This window comes from Leucoraja erinacea, chromosome 36 (genome assembly GCF_028641065.1).
Source record: "Leucoraja erinacea ecotype New England chromosome 36, Leri_hhj_1, whole genome shotgun sequence".
Classification (NCBI taxonomy): domain Eukaryota; kingdom Metazoa; phylum Chordata; class Chondrichthyes; order Rajiformes; family Rajidae; genus Leucoraja; species Leucoraja erinaceus.
In genome coordinates this window covers 13,395,086-13,413,531 of record NC_073412.1, presented here as the reverse complement: position 1 = coordinate 13,413,531, position 18,446 = coordinate 13,395,086, and the positions used below count along the sequence as shown (strand labels likewise).

At 47.6% G+C, this 18,446-nt stretch overlaps 2 protein-coding genes across 4 annotated transcripts in view; both read left to right on the top strand.

The window, feature by feature from the left end:
- The window catches only part of LOC129713581 (nuclear receptor ROR-alpha A-like), a 106,367-nt gene extending 98,997 nt beyond the window's left edge, over positions 1-7,370 (top strand). For both annotated transcript variants that reach the window (XM_055662743.1, XM_055662742.1), the window contains one exon: positions 1,283-7,370. In XM_055662743.1, the coding sequence (XP_055518718.1) occupies positions 1,283-1,447 (165 nt within the window). In that variant the 3' untranslated portion in view covers positions 1,448-7,370. The remainder of the gene's footprint in view (positions 1-1,282) is intronic.
- A 7,169-nt stretch (positions 7,371-14,539) lies between these two features.
- Positions 14,540-18,446, top strand: part of ice2 (interactor of little elongator complex ELL subunit 2) — a 65,675-nt gene continuing 61,768 nt past the window's right edge. For both annotated transcript variants that reach the window (XM_055662739.1, XM_055662740.1), the window contains exons 1-2: positions 14,540-14,650; positions 15,290-15,394. In XM_055662739.1, the coding sequence (XP_055518714.1) occupies positions 14,544-14,650; positions 15,290-15,394 (212 nt within the window). In that variant the 5' untranslated portion in view covers positions 14,540-14,543. The remainder of the gene's footprint in view (positions 14,651-15,289; positions 15,395-18,446) is intronic.

The window sequence follows — 18,446 nt, the reverse complement described above, 5'->3', positions numbered from 1 at the left end:
CTGAACGTTTTTTCCTTCCATTATTTATTATGTAAAAGAATATGTGTGTTATGATTGTGTTTATAATTTGTTTGGTTGTTTTGTTGTTTGTCTTTTGCACAAAAGTCCGCGAGCATTGCCACTTTCATTTCACTGCACATCTCGTATGTGTATGTGACAAATAAACTTGACTTGACTTGACTTGACCATTGTCGGGCAGTCACTACAGTGCCATGGCTGTTTGGTCAGATGACCACGGCAGTCTGTGGCTCCAGCACACACATGCTGCCTGGCACTCAGCACTCGGCTGTCGATAGTACCTGGAGAAGACTACTCGCGACCAAACTGGCGCCACGTGCCGACATGTCGCGGGGTGACGCCTGTATGGTCATGAGTAGTCACCCTTTTTCTGGTCGACGCTGGATTTTCAACATTTTGAAAATTTCCGGCAACCTGCTGCGACCATGATGGGTGCCGGCAGTCGCCGAAAAAATTGCGTAAGTGGGACAGGCTGTTAACCATCTCTGCCACTGAGCACGGTCCTCGCCCCTAGATTTGCCTGGTTGATGCACCAATTACACACCCATTATTTTGTCCATCTCGTCTGCCATTTAGTTGATGCCTTGACTTGAGAAATGCCGAATGCAGCTCAGGCAGCATCTGTGAAGAGAGTAACGGTCAACGTTTCAGGTCCGCAGCCCTTTGCCAAAATTGAAACATCGACTGTTTCTCCCTCCACAGATGCTGCCCAACCTGCAGAGTGTTTCCAGCATTTTCTGTTTTATTTCTAAGGGTCATGTGTAAACAGATGAGTATAGTTCATCTTGGCATCTTGTTTGGCACGGATATTGTGCTCCTGCGCTGTGCTGTTCTGCATTCTATTTCAGATTTCCAGCAACTGCAGTTTTTTAATGATTTCTAGTCTTTACCCCGCTACTAGATGCAGCACAGATCGCCACAGGAGATCCTTTGTCCCTGTGGCTATCAAACTGGATACAACTCCTCCCCATTCTGTCATGGGGTACCCCGCTACTGACTGCCACAGGAGATCCTTCCCTGTGGCTACCCCAACTCCCCCCCCCCCCCCCCCCCCCCCCCCCCCCCCCCTCCAATCTTTGCACATCCCCGTCCTGGACTTTCCACTTGTCACTTTAATTTCATGTATGTGTTCTATAACTGTCGGCAGACCAATCTCCCTCCTGGGATAAATAAAGTTCTATCGTATCGTATGTTCCCTCGGCTGGCTGTCCACTCACACTGAGAAGGGAAGTGTCCTCTGACCGTCTCACCCTTCTCTTTGCAGCTCCTATCTAAAGTGACTACATTACGAGCACTGTGCAATCGACACACGGAGAAGCTCTCCTCGTTTAAAGCAGCACACCCCGACATCGTGCGTGTGCACTTCCCACCGCTGTACAAGGAGCTGTTCGGCTCCGAGTTTGAGCAGATGATGCCAGCAGAAGGTTAACGATTGGCACCAGCGCACACCGATGCCGGGACATCCTGCCACGGGTGAAGTGAGAGGACACTGGCTCCATGCCCCAGCCACGCGCACAAGCCCAGGAGATCAAAGAGGTGGCACGGTCCTGGCAGGGAACTTTGGGGCGGGGTATTAACATTAGTTTCCTAGTGAAAGTTGAACCTGTTTTCTCATGCATTTAGTTTGTGTAGAGCACAGTGTACAGTGACATTATAATGCTGAGAAGCTTATTTAGAGCCAATCTTTTACAGGGTATATTGAGTAAATACATTGAATATAGCATTTAATATCAGTATATCATTTTAACCTTGATGTGCTGTGAGATGATATATGAATCTATATTTTAAGCACCTTTTCGCAATTTGTACATGATATGTTGGTATTTATTAACTCTGTTAGAGGACATGCACAAGAAATGTTATTGTGGAGTGTACAGGAGGAGTTGGGAGTTTCAGATGCTGCTGTTTAAGTTGATGCTTGTGTGTTGTAGGAATGCCCACACAATTAGTTTGGTTTACAAAACGCACTCCACTTTCCATTGTCTGTGTGGCTGGTTAGTGTGCAATTGATTTGGTTCCAGAATAATACAGTGAAAGGAGGTGGAAGCAAATAATTTATTAAATACAAAGGCTTGTCTGGACCACTTAAGAAAGAGTTCTATTTTTATAACCCTCGTACAAATATTAGGAAGCACTTAAAATATTCCTGCAATAAAAGAGATGTGATTTGTGTAAGATTTTGTTTTGTAAGGCAAGACAATAATGGAAAGAATTGTTATTTTCTAAAGGCTTGGTAATATTTTCTTCTGAGACCATGTCTGATTCTGTCTTGTGAGACCTTTTTCATCTGATGTTTATATGTTTTCCGGCAAATGTCCTTGAAATGGAGGTTTCCTCGTGGAACAACATTCCAAAAATGTGTGAGTATGTCGAATAGTCCAAAGCACACGTCTGATTTTGGGTGGGGAGTGTGGGTGGGTAAGGTTAGATGTGGGTGTACATTGGTGGATGGCAGCGAGAATGCATGGGTGTGTGCAGGAGGATGATGTATGGGTCTGTGTGGGGCTGTACGGGTGACAGAATCGGTGTACCTTTGGAGGCGAGTGCGAAGATATGTGGGTGTACATGGATGTGCGTGAGTGTGTTTGTGGGAGTGTGCTCACTTGTGGTGAGTCTGGGTCACTGTTGCTTTTTGCACGCCTCATTCCTCCGTAGTGCAATATGTAAAAGGGCACTGACTGGTGCATATTTAACCCCTCAGGGAAGTAAACGGTGTGTTTATGCAGTCACTTCTTTTGCTAAGGGCTGTCGTCTGGATTATTTATGTGTGTGTCCGTGTGTGAGGCAGTCCTGGAATTAGTCTGGCTCGAGGATCACTCGGGATGATCGGAACCTTGCACTTAGGCCAGTGTTTGTTTGAAATGCAGTTACCATTGATACACTGGCTGGTATTGTTGTTACTGTGGTCTGTTACTATCAGTACACATGGCTGGCATTGTTACTGGGGTGTGTTACCATTGGTACGCATGGCTGCCACTGTTGTTACTGTGTCGGAAGGAAGTGCAAATGCTGGTTTATACCAAAGATGGACACAAAAAACTGGAGTAACTCAGCGGGCCAGGCAGCATCTCTGGAAAAAAAGAATAGGTGACGTTTGGGGTCGGAACCCTTCTATGGACCCCCCCTTGCCACCATGCACTGTCACCAGCATGACCTCGCTCTCCCTCTCCCACAGCTCCGTATATTGTTTGCTCTTTTCACAAATCTGTCCAACCTGATCTTGGCTTTGGTGTATTATTGTCATATACACCAGAGTCTAGGACGAGAGAACATGGCCTCAGAATTAAAGGACATTCTTTTAGGAAGGAGATGAGGAGAAATGTCTTTAGTCAGAGGGTGGTGAATCTGTGGGATTCTTTGCCACAGAAGGCTGAGGAGGCAAAATCAGTGGATATATTTAAGGCAGAGATCGATTCTTGATTAGTGCGGAGGTCAGATGTGATGGGGAGAAGGCAGGAGAATGGGGTTAGGAGGGAGAGATGGATCATGATTGAATGGCGGAGTAAACTTGATAGGCCGAATGGCCTAATACTACTCCTATCACTTATGACCTTATGCACTGAGATGTAGTGAAAAGCTCAAGAAGAGTCTGAAGACGGTTTCCGACCCAAAACATCACCTATTCCTTTTCTCCACAGATGCTGCCTGGCCTGCTGAGTGACTCCAGCATTTTGTGTCCATATTGGTGTTACTGTGGGCTGTTACCATTGGTATGCGTGGCTGGCGATTGTTGTTACTGTGAAAATGATCCAGCATTCTGACTGCATTTGAAAAACTAGAAGAAGAAATTCCTTGTGGTCAGATGGAGGATTTGAAATTTTAGCTCAGGGAGGACCTTTGGTTATAATGAGGGTACAAATAGTCAGGTACATTTATCAGCAACACAACAAGGAGATGCGGGCCTGAGGTGTCGCAAACAGACTTCACAATAAGATTGCTTACGGTTACTATTGAGTTACTAGACAAAGTCTTTCAAAACCTCAGCCATAGTATAAAGATGGCTCAGGCATTGCTTTACCAGTAGGACTGCTTATTTTGGTGGACACCTCTATAGAATCTGATCATGCCTAACTTGTTCATCACATTATTCAGGAGTTGGGTTTGGCAGTCTCGACGGCCTGGCTGCTGCCTCTGCTCTGGCGAGTGCTCTGAGTGTTTATGCAGCCCGAATCTTGCTGTATTCTACAGGGACAGTGCAGTGCCAACCTGCCCACAGAACGGCAGAGGCTGGTTTACACAGAATGCTCGACTAACTCAGTGAGCCTGACCTGATGTAGATGAGATGCTGCCTGACTTGCTGAGTTACTCCCTCACTCTGTGTCTTCAGCCCTTTCTCGGCTTGGTGTGAGCAGTAAGTACCAGGGCGTGTGAGGGAGGATGCAATCAACCCAACAGTTTTGCACAATGATCTTCCCCATCTGTGGAACACCCTCACTGGGGTCGTCAGCCATGGCTATGTCCATGAGTACTTCATCCGAGGGCCCTCTCCCCCTCAGCCCATGGCCCACACTGCATCCTCTCATGCTCATCCTCACAGGGCACCAACCCACACGTCTAACATGCCTTCCTGTGTGGGTGGCCCATGCACAGCTCCCCTTCATCAGTGTGAAGAAGAGTTTCTCCAGAGATGCTGCCTGTCGCACTGAGTTACGTCTATCCCTTTCACAGTTAGCCGTGTTTGGATCATCCAAGTAACAACCCCGTGACCAACCTCGACTTTTCCACAATTCATAAACAAGCGTTAAGAGTAAACGTGAGAAACACAACTTTTCACCACTTCGGTGTTTCTTATCTTTCATGGTTTTGGATCCTTGTCCCTGGAGATTTGTCTTCATTGTCTAGTACCCTCACGTCAGCAGGCTGGGAGTTTAAGGAGGTGTTTTGCCATTCGTTACTGTACTCTTGTGCTTTGTGCTTCAGGTCAGTGTTCTGGCCCCCAAAGAGCAGGATGTACCACCGCAAACTCTGGCTGAGTAATGTCACTCCACTCCTGGACGGCCCAAAGTCACACAACATCCCCAACAACAAGCAATTGTCCGTGCTGTCACAGTGTCTTCAAACAAAAGAGATGAGCTACAAATCTTGGAAACTTGAAATTATAATTTTAAACACTGAAAACACTCGGCGAATCAGGCAGCATCAGTGCAGAAGCGGAGAACTCAGAATAAATGGACCACCCTTAGAAAGGAGATGAGGAGAAGATTTTTTACTTAGAGGTTGGTGAATCTGTGGCATTCATTGCCACAAACATCTGTGGAGGCTGTCAATGGATATCTTTAAGGTGGAGATTGACAGATTATTGATTAATACGGATGTCAGGGGTTATGGGGAGAAGTCAGGAGAATGGGATTGAGAGGGAAAGATAGATCAGCCATGATTGAATGGCAGACTAGACTTGATGGGCCGAATGGCCTAATTCTAGAACCTATGAGAACACTTTCGAGCTGATGAAGGGGCCCAGAACATTAACCGTTACTCTTTCCATAAGATACAGTAGCAGAATTAGGCCATTCTGTCCATTGAGTCGACTCCACAATTCTATCAAGTCTGATCTATTTTTTCCTCACAGCCCCATTATCCTGCCTTCTTCCCGTGAACCTTGACGTTTTCTCATCAAGAACCTGTCGATCTCCGCTTTAATAATACCCAATGACTTGGCATCTCCCGCCGTCTGTGACAATGCATTCCACAGATTCATCAACCTCTAGCTAAAGAAATTCCTTCTCATCTCCATTATAAAAGTACATTGTTTTATTCTGAGGCCGTGCCCACTGCTTCTAGACGCTACCATTACTGGAAACCACAGATGATGCCTGACCTGCTGTGTTTCCAGTATTTGATGCGATTATTTTTGACAACACCCTCCACCCACTGTCCCAGATCACTGCCCCTGTATACAGCCTCCTGTATCTGTGCCAGACCAAGGGTTAATGCTGCTTGCACCACAGTAACAAAGAACACCAATGTCAAAGTGCTGCACATCCCCCACAAGGTGTCTGGAGCAGGACAGGTTCACAATTCAGATGACCCTTTGCGCAGAGATGGTGAAGTGTAATTAATCTGGGGTAGGGACCGACCCTGAACATTGTCTGCCCTTTTTCTTCCAGTCTGGCGTACTGAGTTCCTCCAGCAGTTGTTTTTTTTGCTCAAGATTCCCGCATTTGTTAAGGGCTTGGACACGCTAGAGGCAGGAAACATGTTCCCTTTGTTGGGGGAGTCCAGAACCAGGGGCCACAGTTTAAGAATAAGGAGTAAGACATTTAGAACGGAGACGAGGAAACACTTTTTCTCACAGAGAGTGGTTAGTCAGTGGAATTCTCTGCCTCAGGAGGAGGTGGAGGCAGGTTCTCTGGATGCTTTCAAGAGAGAGCTAGATAGGGCTCTTAAAAATAGCGGAGTCAGGGGATATGGGGAGAAGGCAGGAACGGGGTACTGATTGGGGATGATCAGCCATGATCACATTGAATGGCGGTGTTGGCTCGAAGGGCCGAATGGCCTACTGCTGCACCTATTGTCTATTGTCTATCTGCCATTTCTGATGCATCTTTGGACCTGCAGTTAAGGTTCTCCATGTCCCTGTGTCAGACGTGTACACAGGTGCCCTCTGCTGGTCATTCTGTGCCTCTCCACCACCCGTTGGTGCCCCAACTGATCAGCGACTCAAGATGAAATAGTGCACGGTGGCGCAGTCGGCAGAGTTGCTGCCTCAGCGCCTGTACCCTGGGTTCGAGCCTCTGTATGGAGTTTGCACGTTCTCCGTGCGACCACGTGGGTTTCCTCCGGCTGCTCCAGTTTCTTCTCACATCGCCAAAACATAGGGGTTTGTAGGTTAATCAGCCTCTCTGTAAATTGTCCCTATTATGAAGGGAGTGGATGAGAAGGCGGTATAACATAGAACTAGTGAGAACCCGTGATCAATGGTCAGCATGGACTGATCGGGCTGAAAGGCCTGTTATCTTTCAATCAATTAATGTTTGGAAACCGCTTCCTCACATCCTAAAGGCAAGCAGGTTTGTGGGTTATTGGCCTCTGTAAATTGTCCTTTGTGTGCATGGATAGAACAAGTATTCAGGTGATTGTTAGTCAGCGCAAACTCAGGGTCGAAGGGTCTGTTTCCACGCTGTATCTCTAACCTAAACTAAATTAAACTCTCTTGCGGTTTATGAAGGGATTTGCTTCCTTTCTGCAACCTTGGCGTAGTGTAGAGTTGTACTTGACTTCTTGACAGAAAGGTGAGCAGGAACTGGCCAGTGATGTGGTGATGTTATGAGTTACAGCATCGGTGTTGCTCACTGGTGATTGGGGTTTACTCACTGCCAGTCAGGAGATGTCCTGGCCTTGGCAGCCCCCCCCCCCCCAGACCACCCCCCCCCCCCCCCCCCCCCCCCTCCTCCAGTGGCGTGAGATAACAAGTGTAACACAAGTTTAACAGTGTTTAATAGGCAAGATACATGAAACTGCAGATGCTGGAGTCTTGAGCAAAACACACCGCAGTCTTGCAGCATCTGTGGAGGGAATGGTTTGTTTTGTGTCCCTTCTTCAGACGTGATTTCACCACCTCCCTCCACAAATGTTGCCTGGCTCACTAAGTTCCACCCGCAGTTTGCTTTGTGCTCGTCATTTAGTAGCTCACTGTTTTTCCTTGTCCTTGCTCTGAATAACCCGTCAACCGTCTCAAGTGAGATGTCTCCACCACCTACATCTATGACTATGTATGGAAACTCCTCAGACATGGCCTCCGGGCAGCACGGTGGCGCAGCAGTAGAGTTGCTGCCTTACAGCACCGGAGACCCTGGTTCGATCCCAACCACAGGTGCTGTCTGTACGGAGTTTGTGCATTCTCCCCATGACCTGCATGGGTTTCCACCCACACTCCAAAGACGTGCAGGTTTGTAGGTTAATTGGCTTGGTAAAGTGTAAATTGTCCCTAGTGTGTGTAGGATAGTGATAATGTGCGGGGATCACTGGTTTGTGCGAACTCGGTGGGTCGAAGGGTCTGTTTCCGCACTGTATCTCTAAACTAAACTAAACTGAACATAGCCACCTGCACTTTGAATGATGGTCGGCATGGACTCTGCCTGCCCCGTGCTGTCTCTCCCTCTCTCTGATTCTTGTCTTCCACTTTCCCAAGTGTTTGCACCGTGCACAATAGGTGACCTACCCTGCCACCCGTTCTATGGTGGTGGCTACTCGTGTTGCTCCTCACCTAGCAGTATCCTTCGAGGTGTTCTCCGAGAGTTTGCACACCACAGTTCATGCTCCTTCACATTGACAGCGAGTGTGGATTTTTAGAACATTTCAAAGCAGTTTTTAAACGTGCAAACGGTTTTTCAATCACAAGCAATAAAAGATATTTTATATGGTGAAAAATAAAAGTTTTCTTAAAAAATTTGTACCTAGATATTTGAGTTGCTGCGTGCGTGACTCTCACCCAAGCAATGGCCTGGTGTTTGGTCATCAACGTGTCTGGTTTCAATGGACTGTGTCCTTTGTACATGTTCGTCCTCATGAAGGAAGTGTTATGTGTTGTGGGATGGGCCATGGTGGACCTTTGCAGCTATATTATACTAGCCCAGTCTAAAGAGAAATGTTAATGGGGCAAGCCCAGACAAGGCTTTTACTGTTACTGTCAGGTGGGATATTTTGAAATAGAATTTTATCCGTTTTTATAAAATCTTAGCAATTTTTTGTCTCCAAAGTTCAAACAATTTAAAGCTAAACTTCTAGCCATAACACCATGTCAAGCAATAAAATAAATATTCACTTTCTGTGCATAGCAAGACTTAGACCTGGGCTTGTAAATGCTGCCTGCTATTAATCAACATCACCATTGTAAATACGGGCTCTTTGGGTCAGAAAAATTTGCAATGGCCCATTAAGAGTCTCTCGAAATGTGTAGGAAGGAACTGCAGATGTGGTGATTTACACCAAAGATAGGTACAACATGCTGGAGTAACTCAGCGGGACAGGCAGCATCTCTGGGGAGAAGGAATGGCCGACATTTCGGGTCAAGACCCTTCTTCAGACTGTCTTCTTCTTGCGTATGGCGTGCACAGCCTAAAGTTGTAAGACAACTTGTTCTATTTGACCTTATTTGATTGTGCACGTCGTGTTGAAACAGGGCGGACCAGTGAAGGCTGCAATCTCCCACCCCTTCAGACTGTCTGAAACTCAGAGAAATCTGAAGAAGGGTCTCAACCCAAAACGTCACCCATTCCTTTTCACCAGAGATGCTGCCTGTCCCTCTTACTCCAGCGTTTTGGGTCTATATTAAGAGTCTCTCTTCTTCCCTCTTACAATTTTAACATTGACTCACCATATACACAGTTATTCTTTTAAAATTCTGTTTGTTTCTGTATAGTTAAGGAAGAAAATTGTATTATCAAGCTGCTCGGAGCAAATATTTAACTGTTTATTAAATAAAGCATTATTACAACTGTATAATATCTTTACGTATCTGCTATCTTAGCCATAGTTACAAACTACGGAGTATTGTTTTGTGTTTACTGCTGTGTGGTGCTAGCTGAAATGCTTCTGTGACAAACTATCATTGTTCCTAAATAATGCATCCGTGCAGTCACCTTAATTTCACAAAGTAGGTCAGCCACTTGGGATGCGTACAAGGACTGGGGACAATCCTCCTTCTGGGCAAAGGACAGCATTGCTTCCTTTAAATGCACCTTTTTAGATGCCCCTTTGCCTACAGTCTGCCTACCCCAGATAGTCTCGCTCCTCACGGATTCCTAAACAAGACAAGTATTTTGATCTGTTTTTGTAAATAAAACTGTAAAAAGAGAGATTTAATGTTGTCTTTTAAAAATTCCGATTTTCATTCTAATATGAATGTTGTTATATTGTACTTAGAAACTGTACCTTTAATAATACCATTATGAAGACTGCAGTTGACACATCGGTTTCAGGTGTGCTCATGTGCAGATACGCCACAATAAAACTATTGCTTACAGTGGACTCTGTCTGTGTCTTCTTTTTTATTTCTCTTTTGCCTTTAAATGGTTCAGAATTCTTTCCGAAAGCCCTTCCCTGCCTCACCACACAGCTCATGCAGCCCCTCTCCGTCATCTTGACATCTGCTTGACATTCTCACACCACCTCGCCCTCTCCCTCTGTCCGCTTCTTCATAAGTTCTAGGAGCAGAATTCGTCCCATCAAGTCTACTCCGTCACTCAATCATGGCTGATCTCTCTTTCCCTCTCAACACCGTTCACCTGCCTTCTCCCCGTAACCTCTGACACCCTTCCTAATCAAGAACCTATCAACCTCACCTTAAATATACCCAATGTCTTGGCCTCCAACTGATTCATCACACTCTGGCTAAATATATTTCTCCTCTTCTCCACTCCAAAGGTACAGCCTTTAAATTTGGGGCTGTGCCCTCTAGTTCTAGACTCTCCCACTACTGGAAACATCGTTTCCACGTTCACACTATGCCTTTCATTATTCCGTCACTTTCATTAAGATCCCCTGTGCCCCCCTCCCTCGTCCTTCTGAACTCCAGTGAGCACAGGCACAGAACCTTCAAAAGCCCACCATACATTACAGAGATGGGGTTGAGGAAGTAGAGAAGCTGTAGAAGGACTTGGGCAGGTTGGGAAAGTGGGCATAGAAGTGTCAAATGGAGTACAGGGTAGCAAAGTATACACTCATGCACTTTGGTAGAAGGAATAAAGGCGTAGACTACTTTCCAAATGGATCTTTGCATCCACGAGAAATCGGGGGTGCAAAGAGATTTGGGAGTTCTGGTGCAGGATTCCCCAAAGATTAATTTGCAGGTTGAGTCAGTGGCAAGTAAGGCAAATGCAATATTAGTGATCATTTCTCGGGGGCTCGAATATAAAAACAAGGATGTAATGCTGAGGCTTTATGAGGGGCTGGTGAGGCCACGTTTGGAATATTGTGAGCAGTTTAGGGCCCCATATCTAAGGAATGATCGCTGGGATCATTCTTGTAAACCTCTGTACCTTCTCCAAAACCATCATTCCCCCTGTGATGGCGTGGGTTTTCTCTGGGGGCTCCAGTTTCCTCCCACACTCTGAAGACATGTAGGTTCATTGGCTTCGGTAAAATTGTAAATTGTCCCTAGTGTGTATTATAATGCTAATGCATGGGGTGAGTGCTGGTCGGCACGGACTCAGTGGGCTGAAGGGCCTGTTTTGGTCTCTGTGGTGCCGGAGGGAAGCTCAAAGACTAGACGGGCGGAGGTGATGGAGGACTCAATATGAGGGTCTGACAGGTATTCCTTTGGCTGCAAGCAAGACTTCAGGATGGTGTGCAAGGGTCCCAACCAGAAACGTTGCCTGTCAATGTTTTCCATAGATGCAGCTTGACTCGTTGAGTTACTCCAGCACTCTGTTTGTTTTTGTAAACCAGCATCTGCAGCTTTGTGTCTCCTAGATGTTGTGTTGCCTCCCTGGTGCTGGGTCAATGATGTTTAGTTTAGGTTGTACTGAAGTACAGTGAAAAGCTTTTTGTTGCTTGCTAAACAGTCAAAGGAAAGATCACAATTGAGCCATCCACAGTGTACAGATGCAGGATGAAGGGAATAACGTTTAGTGCAAGATAAAGTCCGATTCAAGATAGTCCGAGGGTCTCCAATGAGGTAGATGGTAGCTCTCTAGTTGTTGGCAGGATGGGTCAGTTGCACGATAACAGCAGGGAAGAAACTATCTCTGAATCTGGAGGTGTGCATTTTCACACTTCTGTATCTCTTGCATAATGGGAAAGGGGAGAAGAGGCAGTGACTGGGGTGAGAGTCGTCCTTGATTGTGCTGGAGGCCTTGCCGAGGCAGCGTGAGGTGCAAATGGAGTCAATGGAAGGGAGATTGGTTTGTGAGATGGTCTGGGCTGAGCCCACAATTCTCTGCAATTGCTTGGGTGTCACTTGGAATGAGTGAAGAGCATCCTTAAATTAGGAGAGTGGGCAAGGGGTCCCGCCAGGTGAGGCGGAGGGGCTTGGAGCTGGTATCAGGACGTGGTAGTCCGATATTGTGACAACAATGGAAACGTGGCTGAGGGAAAGGCAGGACTGGCAGCTCGGGGGACCAAGGAGAACAAGGAGGACCTGGGTTGGGGGAAACCGCCGAGAACTTCATTGAATGCAAACAACCAAATGCCTGACATATTTTAAACATAGAAACATAGCAGGAGGAGGCCATTCAGCCCTTGGAGCCAGCACCGTCATTCATTGTGATCATGGCTGATCGCCCCAATCAATAACCCGTGCCTGCCTTCTCCCCATATCCCTTGACTCCACTAGCCCCTAGAGCTCTATCTAACTCTCTCTTAAATCCATCCAGTGACTTGGCCTCCACTGCCCTCTGTGGCAGGGAATTCAATAAATTCACAACTCTCTGGGTGAAAAGGTTTTTTCTCACCTCAGTCTTAAATGACCTCCCCTTTATTCTAAGACTGTGGACCCTGCCCAACATTAGCAACAATCATCCTGCATTTTGGCTGAAAACATTTCTTTCCTACTCGACTGTTCAGTGGGAAGGTTCAAATCATTGATTAATGACAAAACTCCCTCTTCTCCCCTCTCCCACCGTGCAAAAAGTACAGAAAACGCACACCTCTAGATTCAGGGACAGTTTCTTCCCAGCTGTTTATCAGGCAACTGAACCATCCTACCACAACCAGAGAGCAGTCCTCAGCCACTATCTACCTCATTAGAGACCTTCGGACTATCTTTGATTGAACTTTACTGGCTTTACCTTGCACTAAACGTTATTTCCTTATCATGTATCTGTACGCTGTGGATGACTCGATTGTAATCATGTATCGTCTTTCTGCTGACTGGTTAGCATGTAGCAAAAGCGTACCTGTACTTCATTGTACTTGTGTAGGTGATAATAGAATCATAGACAATAGGTGCAGAAGTAGGCCATTCGGCTCTTCGAGCCAGCACCACCATTCAATATGATCATGGCTGATCATCCAAAATCAGTACCCCGTTCCGGCTTTTTCCCCCATATACCTTGATTCCCTTAGCCCTAAGAACTAAATCTAACTTGAAAACATCCAGTGAATTGGCCTCCACTGTCTTCTATTTCCATGGAGAATTCCAGATTCACAACTCTCTGGGTGAAAAAGTTTCTCCTCACCTCTGGCCCAAATGGCCTACTCATTATTCTTTAACGGGGACCCCTGGTTCTGGACTCACCCAACATAATAAACTTGAGTATTGCTGTAATGCTCTCTCTGATCAAAACTGCAACCTCAACTCCACACCCCATTTGCCGAAACCCTTCTTCACTCCCTCCAAACTCACTCTCCTCCCCCTCCACTCACTCCCCTCCCCATCACCCTCTCCTCTCCCCTCCTTCACTCTCTCCTCATCACCCTCCTGAAGAAGGGTTTCGGCCCGAAACATTGCCTATTTCCTTCACTCCATAGATGCTGCTGCACCTGCTGAGTTTCTCCAGCATTTTTGTGTACCCACGATTTTCCAGCGTCTGCAGTTCCTTCTTAAACAAGTACAATGAAGTACAGGTACACTGAGAGTCTTGCTGGCTGCAGCATCACAGGCAGACGGACACACAAATAACACATGAAATTCCACAAGCACATAAATGAAAAAAATATTGTGTGATAAAACAAGATATTAGTGCAAAGCACATTTATAAAATAGGCCATAATAGAACAAGAGGTCTGAAGAATTAGTGCAGGAAGGATTTGGGTGTAAATATAAGGGGAAGAAGCGGAGGATGATGAGGAAGGAGGATAATGGGGTGGGGGAGAGGGAAGGGAGGTAATGGAGATAATGGGGAGGAGAAGGAGTGGGATATGGCAAGGAGGGACCGAAGGTAGGCGCAGAATGATAAGGGGAGGGGATCGGATGGGAGAAAGATGGATGAAAGCTGTTTGAGGTGGAAGAATGAGGGGGACGAATAATGTGAGAGTAGGTGAGGGATGGATGAGGCGGGGGGAGGAAATTGGAAGAGCTGGGAAAAGGGGTAGGAAGATGGGCAGGAGGGGAGTGAAGGAGGGTGATGAGTAGAGAGTGAAGGAGGGGAGGGAGTGGGGGAGGGGGAGGTGTAGGGTGGGGGGTGGGAGGGGGGGGGGGGGGGGGGGAGGGGGGAGGGGAGGGGGGAGGGGGAAGTAGAGGGTGAGTGATGGGGAGTTAGAGGAAGGGGAGGAGGGTGGGAGGGGAGGGAGTGAAGGAGGGAGAGAGGGAGAGGGTGATGGGGATGGGGGAGGGGGAGTGGAGGAGGGTGAGAGGGAGAGAGGAGGAGGAGGAGAGGGAGGAGGAGGGGATGGAGGGATGAGGGAAGTGAAGGAGGGGAGGGAGTGGAGGAGGATGTGATGGGGAGGATGGGAGAGGGAGGGGGAGTGGAGGAGGGGAAGGGGAGTGAAGGAGGGGAGGGGGTGGGGGAGGAGGAGTGGAGGAGAGGGATGAGGGAGGGGAGGAAGGAGGGGAGGGAGTGGGTGATGGGGAGTGGGGGGGGGAGTGGAGGGGAAGGGGGAGTGAAGGAGGGTGGTGAGAGGGGGGGGGGGGAGTGACTGGTTACATGTGTTGCTGCAGTGGGGGGAGAAGAGAAGAGGCCGGAACGTTTGTGCGGGACTGGCGGCACCGGGGGCTGGTGTTGTGGCGCTGGGGCAACATGGCGCTGTGCTGGTGAGTGAGTGAGGCCGGGGCCTGTGGCAGTGACGGGGAGGCGGCGGTGGGACCGGTCCTGCGGCTCAGGGGGAGGGAGGAGGCGAACCCGGGCGGTGGGTGGGTCTGGGGCTCCATCACTGGGGGTTGGGTTGGGTTGGGGGGTAGTTCGGCCCCTCACGGTGCAGCCTATCCCCTCCAGTCTACTGCAGGACAGCGGCCATCACCCTCCCTCACTCCCCTCTAGTGATGCTGCCCAAAGATCATGTAGCTGGGATCTTTGATGCTGTCTGCCTGCCTGTCCCACTGAGTTACTCCAGCAGGGGTGGGTGATGGGGAGGGGTGAAGGAGGGGAGGGAGAGGGTGATGGGGAGTGGGAGTGGAAGGGGAAGAGAGTGATGAGGAGGAGGGGAGTGAAGGAGGGTGGTTAGGGGGATGGAGAGGGTGATGGCAGGGGAGTGAGAGGAAGGGGAGGAGAGTGGAGGAGAGGGAAGTGAAGGAGGGAGTTAGGGAGAGGGTGATGGGGAGTGGGGAGGGGGAGTGGAGGAGAGGGATGAGGTGTCTTATCTCCAGTCTAAACCAGCACCTGTAGTTCCCTCCTACACATTCTATCTTGTGTTGTTGTGGCCAATGGATTGATCACCACTTTTGTTTTGACAGGGATGTGCAGCCCAAAAATGGGACTGAGGAGTTTTTCTCCCACGAGATGTACAATCGCTACTCCCTGGCTCCAACCTTCTCGGAATTATGTGAAATGGTTAGCAGGTACTGGCATAGTCATTTTTTTACGTAAGAATGTAAGAGATAGAAGCAGGTGTGGGCCATATAGTGTGAGTCAAGGTCACCCTGCTGTTCATGATTTTGTGCTCTTCAAGTCATAGCTTTCAGGTGAGAGGGGCAAAGAGAGAGGGGTGCAAGGCGACTTTTTTTACACAGAGGGTGGCTAGTCCCTCAAGTTCTTCTTCCTCGTGTCCGGCCATCTTTCCGGTCACCTCACGTCTTTCCGGTCGGTCAGTGACGGTTGATGGTGGTCGGTGGTTGCAGAATTGGCTACTTCAGTCAGTCACTGTGGTACAGTTTCTGTCGTCAGCATTGCCCAGGATGCACCACGTGGAGGCTTCTGCTTGCATCCCAGTCCCTCAAGTGGTAGTCGGTGTGGAACTTCCTGCAGACCCACTGAGAAAAGGCCAGGATGTGTTCCGTGGGATGGTTCGTAGATGCCTGACCTCCCCAACCAGCAAGACCAAACATCGACTGGGCGATCGTTTTAACTCCCCTTCTCATTCCCGCACTGATCTTTCTGTCCTCGGCCTCTCCACTGTCAGAGTGAGGCCCAGAGCACATTGGAGGAACAGCAACTCATATTTTGCTTGGGCAGCTTACAACCCAGCGGTATGAACATTGATTTCTCTAACTTCAAGTAACCCCTTGCATCCCATCTCTCTCCATCCCTCCCTCTTCCTAGTCGGTGTATGTGTTTCATTGTCGTCCTGGTGAGTTTCATTGTCTGTAACTCTAGATCACAGCTAACAATGGCCTATTTCCTTTATCACTGTTATCATTGTTACCTTTTTGCATATCTTCATTTGTTCTATATCTCTCTATATCACCGTTTATATATCTCATTTCCCCAGACTCTCAGTCTGAACAAGAGTCTCGACCCGAAACGTCACCCATTTCTCAAGAGCTGCTGCCTGACCCGCTGAGTTACTCCCGCTTTTTGTATCTTCGGTTTAAAACAGCATCTGCAATTCCTTCCAACAGCTCCAAGATCTGGCTTAGTTGGCGGTGAGATCCCTCTCCCCTGAAAGATGCCTGCTGCATGGACTGAGTCCCATTCCCAGTCCCCATTGCCCCAGTGACGGCTGTGATGAGGATGAGATGGCTGTCCATTTCTTTGCGGGCCCTGCATTTACAAAGGAGGTCAAGCAAAGAATCATGGCTCTCATCGAGTTTCTCATCAAGCTTCTCATTAAGTTTCTCATCGAGTTTCATCCCATCAGCTCCATGACAAAAGGACTTTCTGGCTGTTCCCAGCGACGCACACCGAGCCAGACATCAAATGCACTGGATTGTTTGTCAGTGCGGCACGGTGGTGCAGCCGTAGAGTTGCTGCCTCATAGCGACAGAGACCCGGGTTAAATCCTGACTACGGGTGCTGCCTGTACGGAGTTTGTACGTTCTCCCTGTGACCGCGTGGGTTTTCCCCGGTCTCTCTGGTTTCCTCCCAAACTCCAAAGACATCAGGTTTGTAGGTTAATTGGCTTCAGTAAAAAAAATTGTGAATTGGCACAAGTGTGTAGGATAATGCTAGCGTATGGGATGATTGCTGGTCGGTACAGACTCAGTGGGCTGAAGGGCCTGTTTCCGCGCTGTGTCTCTAAAGTCTAAACTTGTTGGTCATCGAGTGTGAAGTTTTACTGCCGTCTGTCACATTGCAGTCGGTGCTGATGGTCACACTGATGCAACCAGTTACAAGGCTCCGTTTGGAGGCAACTGTTGGACTTGTGTGTGACTTTAAAGTACTAAGGCAGTTCTGATGAATCCGTTTATCCAAAGAAAGTGACTAATGATAAATGCCTGATCTCCCGGTTTTTCAGCACTTTAACTCCCCCTCCCATTCCCACACTGACCTTTCTGTCCTGGGCCTCCACCACTGTCAGAGTGAGGCCCAGCGCAAATTTGAGGAACAGCACCTCATCTTTCGCTTGGGTAGTTTACACTCCAGTGGTATGAACATTGACTTCTCTAACTTCATAGCCGTTGCTCTCCCTCTCTCTCCACATCCCTCCCCCTTCCCAGTTCTCACACCAGTCTTACTGTCTCCGACTACATTCTATCTCTGTCCTTCCCCCTCCCCTGACATCAGTCTGAAGAAGGGTCTCGACCCGAAACGTCACCCACTCCTTCTCTCCAGAGATGCTGCCTGTCCCGCTGAGTTACTCCAACATTTTGTGTCTACCTTGGATTTAAACCAGCATCTGCAGTTCGTTCCTACACAATGATTAAGCACCCGTAAAGAAATAATTAAACTGATTATATTTTAACACTTTCTCTTCTCTAAAGCTAGTACTAGAATGGGTTGGTACAGGAATTCCTTGTAAATAAATAATTGGTAACCTTTCGATAAAACGATACTGTGGAATTCTCTGCCTCAGAGGGCGGTGGAGGCAGGTTCTCTGGATGCTTTCAAAAGCTCGCTAGATAGGGCTCTTAAAAATAGTGGAGTCAGGGGATATGCAGAGAAGGTAGGAACGGGGTACTGATTGGGGATGATCAGCCATGATCACATTGAATGGCGGTGCTGGCTCGAAGGGCCAAATGGCCAACTCCTGCACCTATTGTCTATTGTCTATTGATACGATATGATAGAACTTTATTTATCCCAGGAGGGAAATTGATCTGCCAACAGTCATAAAAACACAAAATACATGAAACAGGAAATGAAATTTTCAGCCAGTTTATACAGTAAAAAAGCTAAGCAAAAATCAATGTTAAATGCGTACAGAAAATTTTGAGCCACAAACTGTCAAATAACTGGATTGATTTTTAAGGCTAGAAGTCGGATATTTAGTGCACCTTTCTTGTGAATGAAAGCAATAGGAATTTAGGGAAGAGCAAGCATTGTGAAATATCTTTCAACTATCAGCCACCTCCTATAAGAATGGAGAAAGAGGAGTGCTATCCGCACGATATAGGAACGATCCTGCTCTCACCGATAAAATTGAACAGTACAATATATAAGAAGAACCCAATTATTCACAATATAATAAGAATTTGGAAACAAATAGAAGTATCCTTGAAATTAAATAATTTA